A 21,441-nucleotide genomic window follows, 5' to 3' on the forward strand; every position below is an offset into this window, starting at 1 on the left:
TATTGAAATCCCTCCACTGGCTCTTCTCTGCCAATTAAAGAGGAAGAAATTGAAATTAAAAATACTTCAAAATACCACTTTAATATCTTCCTCTGAATGCCCCAATGCTTCTCTTCTTAGCCACCTGTTATCTCATATATAGGCCCTGAACCCACAGGTTCTAAATAATAAGCATATATACTAGAACCTGAAGTTCAGGATGTGCAGGATCCAGCCATTAGCTTGGGTGTTACACAGCACTCAGGAAGAAGATTGGCTTTCTGCTATGTAGATGACTTAGGGTTTCCTTTCTTATTAGAAACCAATTATTATAGGGTAATATCAGCCCCAAGGATCTGATTTTAAGTACTTATAGTCTGCAATAACACTACATCCTAAAGTCTTTAATATATTTATCATCACAACATCTCAGTAAAGGATTCACTCCTACTTGTGCAGCGATAACTCAGAGTATCTCTGCATGACAATGTCTTGCCCTCTTGAAACTCAGGTTTGTGAATTCCTCTTTTGCAATTTGGCACCAATCTAGAGGAGCAGTATCACATGGCATCACCGCACCTCTGTAGATCTCATCCTGACTTTCACAAGGTCACACAGGAAGCCTAGCATGGAAGAAAACATGGACCTGGGGATGTTTGATAGTATATTAACCAAAAGATCAGCTTTCCTCTGAAGCTAAACACCCAGTTAAATTAACCTAAACTGCAAACATGTTACCATGTTAAATTATTTGTATAGGCAGAGGATAATTAACATACAGAAAAGAAAATGGCACTCTCAATACATATCAAAAGCACATTTCTTGGTAATAAATAGGATTTATGACTTAGCCACCCACTGTGAAAAACAAACTTTTCTTTGTTAGGGCAGAAAATGCAATAATACAAAATGGTACATTGTGCTTCTCTTTTTGTCCTGCATATAAACAAGCATATTTTAATTATCACAGTCTGACACAGGAGATCCAAAATAGAAGATACAGAGCTGAAAGGTATAGTACATTTGTAATGCAGAAGAAGGGATAATTTTCTGTTATATACCAAACAAAAATGCATCTAGCAGAAGTGCTAAAATATATGGTATTATACTTAATAAAATCTTTATTGAAGCAACAATTGTAACATTAAATAGATTTCAGATTTTATCTGCAATGTCAAAATATTAAAAGTGGTATTACATCAGATTTTTGTAAATATATTTGTGCCAGAAACAAGAAATATGCTTTATTGTCCAGATTTATCTATTTGTAATACTTCCTTGATTTTATAATGTACCATTAACTCACGCATTTTTACTAGGCCATAGACAATAACAAACAGAAGGTTAATGGAATAGTAAAGCTCAGGAAAACTGAATTTGTATATCAAGATTTTTACCTTTTAAGTGACAAAAAGCAGAATAGCTCTGTGGATTGTGAAGCAGGGAAGAATAGGTTAGGAAGTATTTAAGGGGTATGTATCTTCCAGAAAAAAAAATCAGAAGGACACCTAAGAGATAAAGTCTGCTGAGAAAAGGCACCAGAGAGGTAAGTGGAAGAATTATCTCCCTTAGAGTCTTAATCAGGAAACACATATTAGTGGCTTCCTCTGTCAAAGAACTCCCATTCCAGCCTCATGAAGAAAAGAAAGATCTTGAGAAAGCAACTTCCAGAGGAAAAGAGAAGGATGTGGATATCATTAAGGGCATCCACTAAGGGATATATTAAGCTCACAGCCAAGCAGCTGCTGGAAGAAAAGAAGTTACAGACAGCAAATGAATCATTGCTGTATAGTAAGCAAAAAATATATGCATTACAAAAAATCCATGATTCAAAAATCCATGTAGATGACCATAAAAATACTTGTAGTACAACAAGTACAGATTCTATTGTTGCTAAATTTAATGTATATTTTGGGAATTAAATAAAGTAGACAGGAAATCAAGCTGAATGGATATCACATGGCTTTTCAGCTGTAATACAAATAACTCATACTGGTTAGCAGGGAATCATGTGACCTGACTTACCTTGTCACTATGCACAGGATCTTGCTTTGTTATCTTCAACTTTCAGATAGGATACATGGCACAACATTTAGATGAATGATGAAAAATAATAAATTTGAGGCAAAGAGTCCAAAATAGGTAATACAGAAATACGGCTTCATGGTGGCCAAGGAAAAGGGCAAGACATAGATGGATTTGAGAAACCTTACACTCCAGTGCATTGGGCTAAATAGGCAGAAAGCTACACTACACATCACAATGAGCATTCATACGACAAGTGGCTCCAAAGAACTGGGTCACCACCCAGGAGCAGTTTTTTAATGTTAATACCAGCAAAGATCATTTTTTGCATTAGTAACTTGCTAATACCATCCAACATCCTCTGTTGCATTATGCTGTTGGACATGCAGGCATTAACTAGTGTTTTCTGACAAGGAGCAAGTCACCTTATATTATCAGGCATCAAATCAGTTTAATAGATTGTTGATATGTTTTCTTGTTTGTACAAGCTGCTAATACAAATAGTTTGCCACGCTGTAGCATAGAAAGAAAATGTGCATGAATAAGGTGCAGAATAAACACTGGTAATAAAATTAGGCCTTAAGTGCTGCATCCACTTAAGCCAACATCCAATTGGCTTTTGGGAAGATGCAAACTCTCAAACTCCAATTTATTTAGACTTCTCAGAAAACTGCAGACCCTGTTGGGGGCTTTCAAAGCAAATACTTAAAGCAAGACTCACTCTCTGAGTCTCATGCCATTCCTTCCGTTAACAGAAAAGCTGGTCTGATAGATGGAAAGAGACCTTCATGGTATGGCCTGAGTTTGGAGTTCTGATGTCTGGTATGGGCAGGTCTAGCTACCCATGCACTTGGTAGTGCCCAAGAATTAATTTTTTGATAGACCTTACTGAAGGAGTAGGAAGGATCCAACAGATTGCAGCAAAATAGGCTTAATTGCTGGCTACACAAGGCTTCCTATGACATATTCCTTTTTCTGCCTCCCTATGTCTACATTTCAGTATGCCCAATCTGTTCACATACAAACTGGTGAAATAAAAAATCAGCATCTAGTTCTCTGGTTAAATGGCTCTGGTTTATTGTCTAGTCAACCGTAAACTATATTGGACAATCAGCCAGCCATTTATTGTGCCACACCAATGTTGACTGCCTGTGTTCAATGCTACTACAAAACCTTCCTTTACTGGTATGCTTCTGCATCTGTCAATTTATCAATCAAGCCCTCACCTATCCCGCAACTTTATTTTCTCTTCCCTTCTCCACTGATCAGGTGATTGGCAGGATCAGGGTGGACACTTTCTCTCATGATCTGAATTGTCCCAGGGAGTCCTAGGATGTATCCAGCTTCGTATCTGTGTACAGGATGTTGGGCATTCTCCCATATCTCAAACCATCCCATGGCTCCAAAACAGTTCCGGTCACAGCACCTCTGATTCCCACCCCTTGCACAGGACCAGACTGACCTAGTGCTAAGAAGGGGAGGAGGGACAGTATCTCATGTCTTGATCTATTTGGGGCACTCCTAAGATGAAAGTGCATCTGCTTCCCTGTGTGATCAGGTCCAGATTACACCCAAGGAGACCTGGAGTTGTGTATGGCAGGAGGACATCCTCCTGTACTTTGAACCATGCCAGGGCTCTGGGAAAGTTCCATCAGCAATGCATCTGTCTCCTATCCAGTGCATGGCTCTGTGTCACAACTCCAGATTACTCTGGAGCTGTGCAAGAGGGGATGGGTGGAGAGGAGGAAAGGGAGGGTAATATCTGATGGCAAAAACAATCCTGGGGCTTCAGGACAGTTCCAGCCACAGCACTTCTGCTTCCCACCCCAATCACGAAGCCAGGGTGACCCAGGATTCTGTGTGGGGTGGAGGTATTCCCAAATTTCCCATTCTGAGCATTCCCAGAGCAGGTTAAGCTGCAGGGGAATGCCCCCTTCACCCCACTGAGTCCTGCTGATCAGCTGATTGGAAGGACCAAGTCAAGGGGACATTCTCTCATGGTTTGAACCATAGGTGGCAGCCCAGGCTTTGAGTAATGGTGTGCCTCTCCTTTCCTCCAGGGTGTTGTGTATTGGGTTGCAGGGAAGAGACATTCCCCTGTGCTTTGAGTAGCCCAGGGATGGATAATTGTATTAGGACTCTGACCAGTCCTGGGTTTGTCATTAGTTAATTACTGTACTGGTTCAAGAAAGACTTGTTACCCACAATACTTGTTCCAGTTCTTGTAAATAAAAGTGCAGCTTTGTTTATCCAGAAAGCATGCATCTGTATTTCATTGTTTTCATGCCTTTGGCAAGTTCAGTTATTCTCCTGACTCATGGTCACAATAACAGAAGAGAAAGACAGAAGAGCAACACGGTTGAAGCCATGGTTTCCACAAAATATTCCCCCATGATAACTGGTCAGGAACTACATGCAATGATTTAGTGTGATTGCTTATTGCTTGTTGAATGACATTAAGGATGTCATAGAAATGAATCTCAGTTTCTGGCGTCAGTGGATTTCTCTCTTCTGGGTCCCTGGAGAGATCAAAGAGTAGTGGTGGATCATGATGTCTAATATAACTTCCATGGCAATGACACACATGGGAATGGTAACAACCATTTGAGTCTTCAGGATAAAAGATTGGAGTGAAGAAAAAAGCTTTCCAAATAGCATCACCTGCAATTTACAGAAATATATTAGGTGGTGATAGGCTAATAAAATAAAATATCTTTAAGCTTGTGAAAATTAAAATTAAACTACTTAATATAACTCATTTATTTCAACTTTTATGTATGTATATGGAAACGACAAAATATTAAAATGGACAAAAAGTATCCATTTGGAACATAACCTAGGTAGATTCTGATTAACATGAATCACAGAAAGCTTAAAAAAACTTGTACTTTTACCTATTTGCATACCGTACCTTTTGTGCTAAAGGAAATCCTTGCAAATAACCACAAAACCATTGCACTGACTTCTTCCAGGCTTATTAAAGTGTACCTCTACAATGATGATGACAAATCACTCAGCTGTAACTAGCAGCTGGTGTGCTAACACGTTATTACCTCATGCTCCCCTCCATGTGATTTTTCTATCTACCTCTTATCTTTATCATACACTTAGCTCAAAAGCTGTTGAAGCAGACTGTCTTTCCATTCCATGTTACTGCAGCAATTAGCATAATTTGGTTCTCAATTACTGTTTAAGAACCCTAGATACTTTTGCACTAGTATTCCTAATAATAATACAGATTAAAAATACAGACTAAATTAAATTACACTTGTTTAGAAAATAGGGTGATATCATCTGTAGGTGAATTGTCAAACGGCAATCAAATGTGCCTGAGACTCTTAATACATTGCTAAATTTCTCATTTCTTTTGTACAGGCAATGCTATGAACTGGTGTGCCATAGCTTAATTTCTCTGATCAATTCATGTTTCCAAAGAAGGAAAGGTAAATTTATGACTAACATGAATCACAGATGAGTTGGTACCTAAAGGAGGCAGATAAATGCTAAGATGAGATGAATTGGAGGACCCCAAAATGTTTACCAGAAAAGAAGTCTACCAGGAAACGGATAATTCTTGGCTCAAATTCTGCAGTCAGGCAGTAATTTTATATTTTACCTAGGACATAGCAGCATTGTTCCAGAAGCAAACCAAAGAATAAATTGTATCTCAGAGGGCACATCTACACAAGCAATTAGCGCACATGAATAAACTCCAGAGCAATCAGCTCCAGAGCTTATTCATGTGCAGCATCTGAAGCCAGGTGGGAGCATCACTGGCTGGCAGGAATCCCGGGGTCAGCCTGGGAATTCTTCTCCTGGCTCCATGCGCTGCAGGAGTCAGTCCCCTCACTGCAGCACCCTTGTGGCCCAGGCATCTGGGTAGCATCTACACATGTACTGCTGAGGAGCTGTTTAGTCTGCATCAGGATAGTACCTGTAACCAGCAATCAACTGCGCAGTAAATGTTGTGTGTAGATGCACCCAGGGAAATGCACTTGTTGGTACTGCTTTACATTTTGCATTAAAAATTAATCTCAGTCAAAAGAGTTTCAGCTAGCTTTATTAATCTGGTAACTGGTTGTCATGGATTTACATGCAGGGCTACAAAATGTAGTATTCATTAAGCTCACTAATTAACCAGAAATAGAATTCATTAGGAAATGAAGGGGGGTAGGGGGAGGGGAGATAGGTGGTACATCTTATATATCCAAAATACATTACTTTAGGCTTTTAGAGATAATATTGGCTTGCAGGCTGATAGGTTCCAGTGAAAAAAGAGATGAAGAATAAGGTTACAATCTACAACATGGATTTAAAAGGAAGTAGGTAACCTTAAGATTCTTTAAAGCTTCTTTTGTTATAGATCATTCTTCACAATATAAGAGATATTACTTTAAGGAACTTTTCTGTGACAAACTGATAGAGCCTGGAGACTTCCAGTTTTCTTAGACTGCACGTACATTCAGTTATCAAGGGCAGATGGGTGACGGTTACAATAGAAATTGGGCAGAATAATCCCCCTAAATATTGATGAAAAATCAGCAAAGGGGGAGGACATTTGGAGGAGGTAGTGAATTTCTTGTACAGACAGTAAATCATAGCACTTCAAAAATCCTGAGAAGGTACTGACTCCAGCATGAGGCATCAACAGGCACTTGTACACATTACAAATACTGGCTGTTTTGCGGTTTAATTGCATAACACTGTGAATGTGCAGGGGGGTGTATAAATTAAATGAGTTTGTTATGTTGGAAACCAAACCACATCTACATGTAGTTTAGTTTGCAGTGTAGCTATTTGTAACATTGCAGCCTTTTGACAGCTCACCCCAAACCCCCTGCTGCAGGAAAGGTGGGCTGAAGGAAGAAGCAGTGAGGGGCCTGATCCTTTTTTTTTTTTCATGGAACGTGCCTACCACCCTCATGGCTGGGGGTCAAGCTGCCAGTGGGCTGAGCAGTCCCTGAGCTGTGGGGAATTAATATTGTTGTAAACAAGGGCATGTTCAGAAAGAAGCTCTGAACATTGTCCTGTACATGGATTCGTGTAAATTTAAAATGATTTTTTTGATTGCAAGAAATCAGCAAATAACATAAGCAGCAAAAACTTTAATGCATGTTTCAAAATTATATTGAAAGTAGTTCTATCTTTACTATGACTAACCTACCAACTCTGTAAGCATGTTGGGCATTTGTACACATGACAGGGGTTTAGTCACCTAAATTGAAATGGTGGGTTTTTAATTGCAATGATTAAAAACCCACTATTTCAATTTAGGGGCTTCCATCCATTACTGTCATGACGGGCCTGATCCTTTTAAAAAAAACATTTTTTGGTGGAGCCTGCTCACCTGCTCACCTCTCCGGTGGCGGGGGGGTGGGGGGGTGAGCTGCTGGCAGGCCAAGTGGTCCCTGAGCTGCAGCAGGGGCCCCAGTCCTTCCCTCTGCAGTTGTAGTGCACCCTGGGGCTGCCTTGGTGTGCTGCTAGCAGGCAGGTGCTGCCCCAGCATGCGCTTGGGAAACAGTTGGATCAGGCTAGGTGCTGCCTCTGGGCTGGGGCAGCCCCTGCCCAGGTGGCCCTTGCGGGCACTGCCACTGCAGAGAGCAGGACCACCCCCCTGCCCCCCCAGCAACTCAGGGTCTGCTGGTAGCTCTCCCCCCAGCCATGGGAGAGGTTGGCAGGCTTCATGAAAAAAGAAAAAGGTTCTGGCCCCTTGCCGCTTTTTTTTTCTGGTGCAGCTTGCCCATGTGAGCTGCTGCTGGGGTTTGCAGCCCCTGAGCTATGTGGGGCGCAGTCCTTTCCTAGGGCTGCCAGGGCAGGGTGCTAGCTACGCAGGTGCTGCCTCAGCTCAGAGGTGGCACCCTGCCAGATCCAATTGTTCCTGAGCCTGTCCACTGGAAACCTGCCAAGCGCTGCTCCCCAAGGGTGCTCAGGGACAGTTGGATCCAATAGGGTGCTGCCTTCAAACTCAGGCAGCACCCCTGCTGCTAGCACCCTACCCTGGAGGCCCTGAGGGGCACTGCCACTGCAGAGGGAAGGACTGGGTCCCACCCACAGCTCAGGGCCTGCACAGCCCACCAGCAGCTCATGCAGGCAGGCTTCTCTGGAAAAAAAATAAGTCGTGAGGGGCCTAATTCTTTTTTTTTTCTTTTTTTCTTTTTTTTGCAAGCCTGTTTGCCTCTCCCATGGCCAGGAGTTGATCTGCCAGTGGGCCCTGAGCTGTGGAGGAACCCTGTTATGGAGGAACCCTCCATAGTGGTAGCACCCCCACCCTGGGGCTAGGGTGGGTGCTGGCAGGTGGCTAGTGGGTGGGTGCTGCCCTACCTTGGAGGCAGCACCCAGCCTGATCCAACTGTTCCCCAAGCTAGGCCAGAGCCCACCCACTAACAGCCCACCCAGGCAGCCCTGGGGGACACCGCCACTGCAGAGAAAAGGACCGTGACACACAAGTATGGCTGCAGAACACTCTTAAAGTGGCCAATCATGAAAAAAATGAACCCTTATCAAATGAGGTATCAGATGAAGATGCTCTGATTTAGACAGCCTTAGGGAAATTGTCAATAGGTTTAATTTTTTCACACAACTGAGGCTGGGCACATGCATCCCAGCCCCACTTCCAGAGCAGTCAGCAGGAAGGGAGGAGGGAAGGGAAACCAGCAGCAATGAGATGCTGACTGGGGTTTGCTTGGCCTGAGATGGAGAGGGGAGCTGCATGGATCGGAGGCCCCTTCCCCCACCTCACAGCTTGCTCCCAGACCACCCACCTCCAACTCAGCCTAGGCAAACCCAGGCTGGAAGCCTGCTGCTGTTGGCTTCCCCTCCTCACTCCCCACTCTGTTCCTGCTGACATCCCTGGAGCTGGGAGGGGGAGGGGCTGGGGAGAGGGGCCGTTGCTCAGTGGGCTGCTCACATGCAGGCAGGCTCAGTCCCCCACCTCTCACCTCCCCAACTCAACAGGAGAACATCTGTTGGGTTGCGGGTGGGGGGGAGGGGGTACTCTAACTCATGACGCTTTATGCACATCTGTCAGCACCCAAAATAGGGCTGTGCTGGTTTATCCCAACTAACTATCTGGTCTGTAGCAAGAGAAGATACGTTATAAGGATGCAGCAATCAACAGAAAAAAAAAACCTATATAACTACTGAGATAGAGCAAAATAAAGAAATTCTAAAGAGAAATATTCATGTGGTCTTTGAGGAAACCATGCCTTATATATGTGTTTGGCAGCATGACTATACAGTATAATAGTGAAAAAAATACAGTCAACTCTTTCATTTCTGGGCACTATAGCATAGTGTCAGTTCATGGATTTATCTGTATAAATATCAAGTGGGGTGTTCTGAGTATTTCAGTCAGCTCAAATAAATAAATATGTTTACAAAAGGCAAAATAGACAGAAATGGAGCAGATATCCAGTTTGTAACACAGCCATCTTTTCCTACCCCCACTGTCAAAAAGGATATTTACTGTTAAAACAGATAGATTAAGATCCCTTAATCACAGCAGCCTGTATCTTGCAGTAGCATATGAAACTCTTCCTGACACATTTAAATATTATCACTTTGGTTAGTTTTACAAGAAACCCTCGCTATTTGCGGGCTCAGCATTCATGGTTTCAAATATTCGCAAATACCAAACCCACATCTTAAATATACTTACAAGAGCTCCTCGGGAGCTCTGAGCTTGCCACTGCTGGGCTCCCACTGTCGCACTGTCACCACCATGCTGCCACCATCACCAGAGCAGCCATGCCAACCCCCCAGCTGCCGGGGGCACTATGTTCATGAATGCAGACGGTGTGCATGAACATAGTGCCTTATTCGTGGATTTTGCCATTCACGGAGATCTCAAGAATGGATCCCCCACAAATGGCAAGGATCTCTTGTACCTCTGTAGATACGTACAATAATTTTTCAGCTTTACTGCTACTTAACATGGTGGGAATTTTGAGCTAAATAGGAAACTGAGTGAAGGCTAGTTATATTTTGCAACATTCAATTGTATCACAGTGATACTTCCTTGAAAATATAGAACAACAATGGGATGCTGGAAGAATAGCAGTGCAGGGTTTAACAACTGATTTCCTAATCACTATAAAAAGTAAGTCAGAGTCTGTGCCTGTGGAATGGCCGTTATATACTGGTAGACATAAAGAGCTGTCAGAGTTGTAATCTGTAAAGCTGATGAACTGTATAAGGCTGGATATTAAAAGTTAAGGGTTCCCTTCTCTTTCAGCTGGTATAAAATCTCATTCTGCTAGAGGGTTAATGACAAGGATCAAATTAATCTCCCAGTAATTAATAGTTCCTTTGTTCTACAATCTATCTGGAGAGGAAGCTCTCAGTTGAGATAGGACTTCCTGCATAATCTATTCCTCCGTGAGCACCTGGGCTCTCCTACACTCAGCCTAAGGAAGAGCTAATGAGCTGGAGCTACTTCACAGCTGCCTCAGCTCCCCACCTGTGCTCCCAGGAATCACTAAGCAACTTGCAGTAGTATTTGCTGTCGGATGCTCCCTTCAGCCTAACCCTGTCCCCTCACTCCAACACATACATAAAAAAATTAGCAAAGAAATTCACATACAAGAACTTCTGGTATTTACAGTCACAGCTGTTGAATTCCTCTCAGCACAATCACCGAAGACATGGAAAACACCAGTGTAGGCACTACTAACATTTAGACCAACCACAATTTATATGAAGAATGCCACTCAGTTCCACTTACAAATGACTCACCTCTACAATAAAATCCTTTTACATCCCAGCACACATCCACTCAATACTTTCATAGAAACCTTCACATTCACACAGATAACCATATTTCCAAAGACTAGCTGTAACAATACAGTCTCTCAGTAAAATATTTAATCTTTCTATAGGTGAGAAAGGTACTGTCACGCTCCAGCTGGACTCTGCCAGCTTCACCCAGCAACAGATGCTGTCAGCACTCTCCTCACAATTTGGAAAGCCCCTATTTGGTTTGCTGCATGGCCGTGGCCATGTGCTGGGGAAACCCCGTCCCCTGTGGAAAAACCTCACGAACATTTTAGCGCGAAAATGTGACCAATCGGGGGCTTGAAATTGCACTTGTCATATGGCCTATAAAAGCTAGGGTTGAGTTTCCGCCCAGAGAGAAGCCAGAGCGTTCACTGCTCAGTGGGTAGGCCTGGCCAACTTCCCACGGCTTCTCCTGCCTCCAGAACCATAGGCAATCATTTGTGCACTCGAGTATCTCGTATATCAACCGTTCAGTATCTCGTATATCAACCGTTCGTTCATCGTCGTTTATGGTCTCGGATTCATCGTTCTGTTTTCCGTTCTTTCGTCCCTCACCCGAACTGGGACAGATCCAAGTGTAACCGCCTGTGCAGCCACATCCATACCGGTGGTGCGTAAGTAAGAGATCAAATAAAATTTTCTGGAACCTTTACGAGTCTACCTCTCCCTCTCACAAACTAACATCAGGGGATAGAGCCCACCGGGGCTATAGCCACAACCTGACTCGCGCCCTGCACAGGTACTTAGCTCTGTCTCTAGTCTGAAGTTAGGTAGTAGGCAGGTGGCACTTTATAAACTCATTCTCTAGTTTATAGCCACTCTGCTCTGCCTTCTGTCTAGCAGTGGGGTTAGGGTTGCATGTGCGGGGAGGGGAAATGTCTTGGTAGTAATATTCTTAAGTCACAGAAGGCTAGATCCTACTGTCAGATATGCAGCCACTAAAATCAAAACAAGTTATAGTTATGTGATATCCTTGATTTTATATTTTCCTACTGTCTTCCTACTTATTTTTGTGAAGATAAATTTGTGTCTGCTATTTTCTTTGCTACAGGTTCAAAATACTTAAATTCCTTTCAAAAGAAGGAGAAATTCAAAACACTATTTTTTCTGTGTAAAGCAAGAAGGTTGTCTGTCTGTCCTTGACTTCAGGCACTTAAATATCTCTGAGGACGTGGACTTCCTGATTCTTCACAGATATTTTTTTCTTTGCCTTTATGTTTGGAGTGTAACCATCACAAGTTTTCCCATTCTAACTCATACCATTCTCTAAAGTACTTTCACAAAGTACCAAGCAATAATCACAACTGATTTCAGGAAGAGAATGTCTTCAAATTGTTGTCGCTATGGTCTTGATTTGCTTCCGTATTTTTAGAATAATTTGATTATGAATTATGTTACTGTATTCACAGATACAGAGTCACCAAACATAATAGCCTACTAATAAATGACAAGCAGAGAATTTAATGTAAACTTATTCTTTGTCCCAAGAAAGACTTCCATACTAAGATTCCTTCTTATCCTCACAGAGGCTAGCTATAGACATTCAAAAAGCCCAAGGCAGAGTCAATCTAAATTATGGGTTTCCTGTAAGCAATGCAGTTTAGATTGGTAGTGAACAGAATGCACATATGCCCTTTGATGGTGGTGGGGCAAATCTTAGACTAGGTTCTGCCATTTTAAAACCAGTCTATATGTGCCAAACTTCTGTTCTATTATGGGTATAATCCATTTTCCAATCACTTACACTAGTAAAAGTGCAATGTCCATACCTAGCCAGAATCGCATTCAGTTTTATGGTACGCTCCACAGGTACAGCAGCCTATCTGGCTAAGTACAGACAGTCAAAAAGCTTGAGCCTGAATTGACTCAATCTTTGCAGGTTAGTCTAAACTGATAAGATAGAACTGATAAGCAAGTGAACAGACATTCACATGCCTGCAGCGGCTCAGGCTAGAAGTCGGGGGAGGCAATAGAGCGCGCTTGCTACTCAACTGGAGCAGACAGGTTGGGCCTTCAAGGCTAGCCTGCCCACGCAGGGGGTGGGAGGGTTGCAGGGGAGGTACAAAGCCTGAGGGACTATGAGTTCACTTGAATCTGGAGAGGATCTGGGACAGAAGTTCAATAAACCTATTTAACCTAAATCAATTAAGTCCAATACTGCAACCATCCAGGTTTATCTTAAACTAGCTTTGACCTTTTTGAAAGTGGTTTATGAGTGCTGAAGTTTTGCTGTGTTATGGACTTGAACAAGTCCCTGATCACCTATACAAGTTTATGTGTAATTTCTGTCCCTAACCTCTGAGCTCCTAGCCTCCAAGCCCTAGCCTCTGAGCTCCTGTTATTCACATAAACATTCTTACTTAAGCCAGAACTGGGAACTTGATCATGGCCTTGTCTCTGTGAAACAGAAGAAGCCAGTTCTTACTCTTTTGCAATAACAAGTTACATGTAGAAGGAACCACCATTTTTTCTGCTTACCTCCTGCCAAAAGAAGAGATGGGGGAAGGCAGATGGGAGTGCATCAGGGCTTGCCTTGATTCAATCCCTCAGCTTTCCAGCTCATGTAGCTAACCATGTGAATACAAACTACATTCTTTCATAGGTTGCTGGGATTTATTTTCTCCTTAAAGCAAGAGAAAATCAGATTGGGACAAGTAAATTATTTTAGGGCTGCAGCCTGCATGAATTAGTTATACATGAACCCCAGGTTGTACCTTAATTTCACACAGAATATTCATAATGTCACCTGCTTCTTATTGCAATCCAGAGGTTCTGCATTAAGCATATTAATATGCTTTCAGTCAGCATATTTTAAGAAGTACTAGTTTTCAACAACAGATTTTATTTTTCTGTGCAGTACAAGGTGAAAACGGATGTTTTTACACAAGAGCCCAACTGTGAATAAGCTGAGGGATCAATGTGAATGCGCACAGTAGAAATTATTGTCTCTGGTGAGTTGAAGCACTAGTTTTAAAAAGTCTTACTGAGAAAAAACTTTACCTTTTCAACATGTTTTTGCTCTTCAGCTATCACCAAAGCTGGGCTGCCAGGAGATAATTTACAATGACCTCCAGCATTATAAAAAGACACATTTTCTTTGGTAAGGCAGAGCATTTACATTTTTTCAAATAAAGCCCTGTGAAAATTCCTCCAAAACAAATCCCAGCTGTGAAATTATGGATAAAAAATTCTGTTGTTATCATGAATATTGCATATGTCATATATTCCTATCTGTTGAACTTTGGGGGAAAAGTTGCTTCATATTTGTCATTTAAAGGAATGTTATGGGTGATATGCAGATATTCCACCACCAGAGCATGGTTCAAGTATTCAAAGATATGGTGTGTGTGTATAATTTTTTTGAAGAGTTGCATAGTTGAACTGTGTCCTGAGAGTTAGATGATAATAACTCTTTGTCTTGGGGTTAACCTGTTCAAGTCTATTTTCTGGTCCCAAACTAGAATTTGTTGAATTCATGTCTTGTTTGGAGTGAATCTAATTTATTATAATTATTCATTTGTATTACAATAGTGTGTCAGAGATGACGAAAACATTGTACTTAGTGCTGTGTAAATATTCAGCAAAAAATAAGCCCCCTGCTTCAAAGAGCTGGTAATCTAAGTATAAAACAGGAGATGGGTGAGTACACCAGATGGAAGGAACAAAAAGAAATAATAGGACATAAGGTTGTATCATTCTGTGTTTTTACTTAGAAATATCTAATCCTTTTTAATGTGCATGTTTCCATAGCAATCCCATTGATGTAAAGATAAGATGTCCATCTTTTCAATTTGCATCAGATTGAGGGTGAATACAATTACTCAGATCAACCAATTGAAGCTGAGTGGTTTAGTTTGAGTGGCTGGACCCCCTGCTGGTCAAAGCACTGTACAAGAATTCAGCATTTGTGGCAGACAAGTGTGTCAACCAACAGTCTGCACTGGCATTGGCCCACAGCTGGCAGGCCCAGTACACACATCCCAGACTGCTTGGCTGGCTCCCCAGGCTGCTGGAGAATACCAAGTACACACAGCAGCTCTGACTCATTGGCCACCACAGAAGACCATGCCCACTCAGGAGAACTCCCATTCACAGTAACTCCTCCCTCTATCCCTACTTGGAGATGTCAAGAAAAGAGATCTGGATCCTGCCCCCTCTCTGGTCAATTGCATGTGCAACAGTTTCCACTCCTGCAACCTGCTATGGATCCCTAGGGTGACAGACCTACACACATTTCATCAGAGGCTCAGGAACACTTCACACTCCATCTTTGTGCAGGGATTAGGAGCCCAAAGTCCCATATAGTACCAGACTATGCAGCCACCCTGCCCCCAAGAGGGTTGATGACTTCCACCTGGCTAACTAATATGGGATACCATGGATTGAAAGTTTCATAGTAGCTAGGGTCAGGAGGGACCTGAATAGATCATCTAGCCTGACCCCCTGCCGCAGGCAGGAATGAATGCTGGGTTCACAAGACCCCAGACAGGTCTTGGCTAGATCATCCAACTTCCTCTTGAATTTGCCCAAGGTAGGGGCAAGGACCATTTCCCTGGGAAGCTGGTTCCAGATTTTGACATCCTAACTATAAATTACTGCCTTCTGATCTCTAACCTAAACCTATGCTCCATCAGCTTATTACCATTGTTCCTTGTCACCCCAGGTGGTTCTGGGGAGACAAGGGCTCTACCTATTCGCTGTTGATCTCCCCTGATGAGTTTGTAGGCAGCCTCCTCTTGCTGAGGCTGAACAGGTTCAGGTCCCTCAGTCTCTCCTCATAGGGCCTGTCCTGCTGCCCTCTCACTAAATGGGTGGTCCTCCTCTGAACCCTCTCCAGGCTGGCCACATCCCTTTTGAAGTGCGGCACCCAGTACTGGATGAAGTACTCCAACTGCGGCCTGACCAAAGTCACACAGAGGGGAAGTATCATCTCTCTGGACCGGCTTGAGATGCACCTTTGGGTGCATGACAACATATGGCTGGCCCTGCTGGCTGCAGTCTGGCATTGGCAGCTCATGTTCATCTTGGAGTCAATAATGACTCCAAGATCCCTTTCCACCTCTGTGCTTTCAAGAAGGGAACTCCCCAGCCTGTGTGTATGCTGTAGATTCCTTCTCCCAAGGTGCAGCACCCTGCATTTGTCTACATTCTGAAAGTTGCTCAGTAGCACCTCTTCACCATCTACCAGCACTCTGGGGCCCATGACAAGAGCAGTAACTGGTGGGAATAGATCATCCTTTTCACCTGGTACAATGAGTAGTGACTGCAGAACTTTCACATGTGCTGGGTAGGGCTATGCAAAGCTTTGGTCATTGATTCAATTAGGCAGAGATTCAGCCTAATTTGGCAGCTGAATCTCTGAATCTGAATCAAATTAGGAGACCCTTTAATATCTGCGAACTGAATCAGAACCCTCCAAATCAATTCAGAAAGATTTGGGGAGATTTGATGATTTGGACATAGACACAACTTTAAATGTTTTTTCTACATACCTCAGGGTACCAGGCAGCTCATGAATGCTGAGATGGTGGGGCAGATGGAGCATCCCATGTGAGCATGGGGGAGTCCCCAGTGCCCTCGGTGGCAGACCCAGAAGTGGAGCAGAAGCACTTCTGCTCCACTTCTGGGTCTGCTGCAGAGCACACTGGGGACCCCCTGCACTCTGGTGGGACGCTCCACTGCCCCACTGTTTCAGCATTCTTAAGCCACACCTGGTACCTCAAGGTATGTAAAAAAACATTTAAAGCTGTGTCTATGGCCAAATCGCTAAGTATCAAATCTTCAGATCCAGATATGGCCAGACTGAATGGGGACAATGATCTGAATCAATTAATTGAATCACTTTCCCCCAATTTGGGTCGAATCCAAATCCAAATCAAATACAGCCTGTTTTGCACACCCCTAGTGCTGGGCCACCTTCATGGACATTGTCACCCAGCTGGCACTCCACACTGAGCAGCAGGACATCAACATATGGTCACCCTGACTCCAGAGAAGGGTGCTGCCATCGCCATATGGAAGTTTGCCATCCTGAAAGCTTTCACTTCATCGCCAACCATTTTGGTGTGGGTAAAACCAGGACAGAGCAGAAGTCTAGGATGTTTTCCATGTCACCCAGGACATGCTAATGAACTGGATTATGGCACCAGGTCATTTCTGGCTTCCATGGGTTGGGCTTCCCTAACTGCATGGGAGTCATCAATAGCAACCACATTATCATGTTCTGCCTGCCTCAAGTCAGCTTGGGTCCATAAATGACTAGGGCTTCTTCACTGTTATGCTGTAGGTCATTGTCGACTCCTGTAGCTGCCTCACTCAAATCTTTGCCAGCTGGTTGGTAGTGCCCACGATGCCAAGGTATTCTGCAACTCCACCCTTCCACAGTTGATAGGCAATGACCAGTATGACGTAGAGGCCCCCAGTACTGAGATGGGCAGAGTCATCCCCCAATCCTTGGAGACCTGGCTGACCCTTTCCTCTCTTGCCTCATGAAACCCTACACAGGGCACCTAGACCGTAGGCAGGAGCAGTTCAACTGCTGCCTCAGCAGTTCCTGCATGACTGTCATGTGTGCCATCAGCTGTCTCTTCATGACTTCAGAGCAGGGCAGTCGGTACTTCATAGTTCACTGAGGGACCCTGATGTCTTCACCTATGACCCATAATCCCCTTTCCTTTCCAGGAACCTCACCTGTGGCACCCTCAGCCATGCTCGTGGAGTGGCATACACCCCAACACTGCATTTGGCAGTTCCCTCTCCCAGCTGGGTTTGGAGCAGTCCTGGTGAGCAGGACTACTGTCTTGGAGGAAGGGATAGCTCCTTTGTAGGTCTTGAACATGGTGATGAGAGGACATTGGAGTCCCAGGCCCTGACTCCAGGCTTTGTTCCCTTGACATTCTTCCATGGTGAGATGGTGTGCTGTGGTCAGTCCCTTGAATTCAGCAACTCTGTTCTCACTAGCACTGTCCTGGTGCTGCTTTGTGGGGTCTGCAGACCCCTTGGAAGGGTTGTTGTCAAACAGTGGTACATGCTTGTCACATATAGGCAGCTACCAGATCATCCCCTCCTTGCTGTGCTGTTGTTTCTCTTGGGGATCTCTGATCCACTCAGTGGCTGTTTGGTGGCCTGTCCTTGAACATCTCTGCCTCCATGCTCTCCATTCTATTCATAGAAAGACATGGTCTCCTTGCATGTTTTCATTCATCAGGTTTTGCATCAGCCCTGCTCCCAGTCACAACCATGGGCACATGTTCTCATCCCTGTGGCAATCTGCTGGTGCACCTCCTTGTGGCCGTGCACAATGCAGAACGGCTCCTAGGTTTCCTTGGTGAGAGGACAGCCAGGTTCAGCTATCATCTTTAGCTGAGACTCTGGGGTCTTGGTGTCTACAGGTGGGGATGTCACTGGGTAGGCAAGGGTCTGGGAACAAGTGTGTAAATCAGGACTCTTGGAAGTGGGTCTGGATGAATAAATCTCCCCTCCAACTAAGTCAGGGTCTCATCAGGTGTGTCTCTAGCTCCAGAATGACCCCAGGTTCACTGGCCATGCCCCCCTAACCTTCTTGGGTCTGTTACCTGTTGGCTTCAGGGCAGCTGGTCATGCCTTCCAAGCCCAGAACTTTCCAGCTGGAACTAGATTGTTCACCTTTCCTGACCTGAAACACCAGAACTGGCTCCTACACAGGGAGTGGGGTCTTGCCAAGGTCTGAGTCTGGGGGTATTTGGGCCTGTGTTCTTGGTTTTGGAATTTCAGGTCTAGGTCTGCATCTTGGAGTCTTGGGTTTTTGCGTCTATGTCTGAGTCTTGGGGTTTGCATCTGGTTCTGAGTCTCCAGGGTCTGAGGGCCTGAGTCCTGCATGGGGGGCATAGCTGTCTCAGCCCCCCCCCGTATCTCCTTGGAGCCTTGCACCATGCACAGGGCTGTGGAGAAAGGATGAGCTTTGCTGGATTCAAACTTGAGAGGGAGCTGGATTTGCTCTGCACTTAGCTGAAGCAGTGGACTGCAGCCCAAGTGACTCTCGGAAAGGGAGAGAGAAAGAAGGTAATGCATGCTGGGAAGACTAAGAGTAGTGCTGTGGCTCCTATTGATAGGGGAAGTGCAGAAATATTCTTTCTACCATAAAACTTCTACTGAAGTAACTCCTACATTGTCCAATGCAGTAGAAAATTCTACTACAAATGCCATTTTAGTCTAAGGAAGCATTGTGAATACTCATAAGCTTAGCATTTTTTACCAGAGGAATTGCAGTTCTATAAGTGAATTTGGAATGTTTGTAAGAAACCAATGCATTTCTCAATTTGCAGTATTAGAAACCCCGGGTCAGCCAGCCTTAAAAAAAATCCTGGAGTTGGCTAACACATATTCCATCTCAGTTGAATTCCTGCACTTGGGATGGAATAACTGCATGTACAAATACAGACTGGAGAATGAGTGGCTAGGCTGCAGTACTTCAGAGAGGATTTAAGAGGAAAAATATCTTGAGGTCTTTATATTTGCCTCTGGCAGTTGGGCCTTTATGTTATACTCATGTCACATTTTCAAGCTTTTACACTCTAGCCATCATGCCAAGTGCTAAATGGCTTCAGAAACATTAATGCATAAGCTTAACAGTACTCAGATGAAGTGAAACAAACTTTTGGCTAGTATAGTCCCAAAGAGAGCTGCTAGATACTCACTACTTTGGAAACTAAAGTACCAGAACAGGAGTACAGGAACTTGACTGGAGGCTCTTAGAATAAATAAATAAATAAAGCACATTGTTTCCATTTTACAGACGGGTTAACAAAACCACCTTTTCTTCCCTCCCCTCCCCTATTTTTCTGCCCTTTGTCTCCCTGATTTCCTACTATTTACTTCTTCAGTGACAGCCTCTTTCTTACCCTGTATTATTTCCTCTGTAATGTTTCCCTTTGGTCTTTTCCCCCCTGCTTTCTTCTACCTCCCTCCCTTGCTTTCTACCTATTTATATTTTCACTACATCCTCTCACACTTTGAGCTTCTCTCATTCCTGTTTTCCTGATCTCCTACTATTTTCTTTTTCACTGACAGCCTCTTTTCCACCTTGTATTCTATCACTGTGATGTCTCCCTTCAGCCTTTCTCCCCTGCACTTTCTTTCCCCTCCCCTCTCTGCTTTACCTCTCTGCTTTACCTTTTGTCTTTCTAATTTCTACCTATTTAAATTCTCATTGACATCCTGCCACACTTTTAGCTTCTCTCATTTCTTGGAGTCTCACCTGAAAGCTTGCTAAGAACTTTTTTCCAACTACTCAGTTGATTTAATAAAATATATCACATCTACTCAAAGAACCTTGCCTGCCAAAAGCACTAGGGGCACCTACACACATGCCCACTGCCTGCTCCAATACATGCTAATTAACACACATAGGAGAAGACTTGACTAATTGAGTCTGTTGAAGCAGGCTAATTAGCACGTTCCAGCAGCCTCCGCATCTTGTGCATTCAACATCCCCATGCTTTAAAATGGTGGTGGGGGCATTTTAACTAAAGCTCATCAAATAAGCTTTAGTTAAAACACACTCACTGCCATTTTGAAGTGTGGGATGCTGAATACACAAGATGCTGTGGGCGCTTTAATTTCAGCAGCTCCCAAAAGGCGCTCTACTTAAAGTGCCTCACCCACCCCATAGGACATGTAAAGATACCCTAGGATGGTAAATGAATTGCCGGCAGCACAAAAAGAAACCTAAAATAATCTCGTTATTTCACAAACCAGAGTTCTTCTATATAAAGATCTGTTTCAAACAGTAGCTCTTCTCTATTTGTAACTGGGAAGGTTTTTGTTTGTTTGTTTTAAATATGAGTAGGAACGAGGTAAAATTAATAACATTTATTTTGATTTTTTCTTTAGATGAAACACTTACTTGGAGTAGATGGGAAAATGCCAGTAGAGAATGAAGCACTCAGTGCCATAAAGCATAAATAGTTCTACCTGAGAGCATAATGACAATTCTGTCTCTAGTATCCCAAAGCAGATCCAATAAAGTTCTGTAAGACTGTTTGTCATGCTTGTCAGGGCTTGTCAGGGCAAACACATTTTCATATAATATATCGTTAGCAGAAGTATATATCAGTTGATTTGGTCAATTCTTTTTCTTGAGCTTGGTATAAGTTGTTTTACGGTATCTGCTTAAGCTAGAGATGATCTCCTCCCCTTGGCAGTTATGTAATTTCACACTTACTAAATAATATGCCCAAAGTGTGTCACACAAGCTGTTCTGCCGTGACGATCAACATAGCAAATTAAAATACATAATGAGGCAGCTTAGGTAAACTGTACTGATGTCTGCTCTGTTTCCTCCAGCTGTTTTGGTTCACTTGTGCAGCTAAGCTAGGAAGAGCAAATTTGGGAACATTGGGTGCTATACATGGAGAAGCAGGGGCCTGGATGAGCAATGAGGGAAAAAAAACAAAGAAAGGCAGGAAAGGAATAAAAAAGATGGTTGTATATATGGGAAAGACAGGGAAACAAAATGAAGAAGAATAAAACTGGAAAAGGATATTGCTACAGGTCATAATGGGCTTCAGCAAGAACCAATGATGAGTGACTAAAAGATGTTTGAGCCAGTGAACCAGAAGAAATGCTTTTTGATGGAGATAAAGTGGGAAAACAGAAACAAAGAAAGAGGCACAAAAACAGGCA

General features: G+C 43.4%; 1 protein-coding gene across 1 annotated transcript in view; it reads right to left on the bottom strand.

Annotated features, from left to right (window-relative positions):
• Positions 1 to 1,082: 1,082 nt before the first annotated feature.
• Positions 1,083 to 21,441, bottom strand: part of STS (steroid sulfatase) — a 179,677-nt gene continuing 159,318 nt past the window's right edge. The window contains exon 10 of the mRNA XM_090064043.1: positions 1,083 to 4,665. Within this exon, the coding sequence (XP_089920169.1) occupies positions 4,307 to 4,665 (359 nt within the window). The 3' untranslated portion in view covers positions 1,083 to 4,306. The remainder of the gene's footprint in view (positions 4,666 to 21,441) is intronic.

This window comes from Crocodylus siamensis, chromosome 1 (genome assembly GCF_052110815.1).
Source record: "Crocodylus siamensis isolate JL-2025a chromosome 1, ASM5211081v1, whole genome shotgun sequence".
Classification (NCBI taxonomy): Eukaryota; Metazoa; Chordata; order Crocodylia; family Crocodylidae; genus Crocodylus; species Crocodylus siamensis.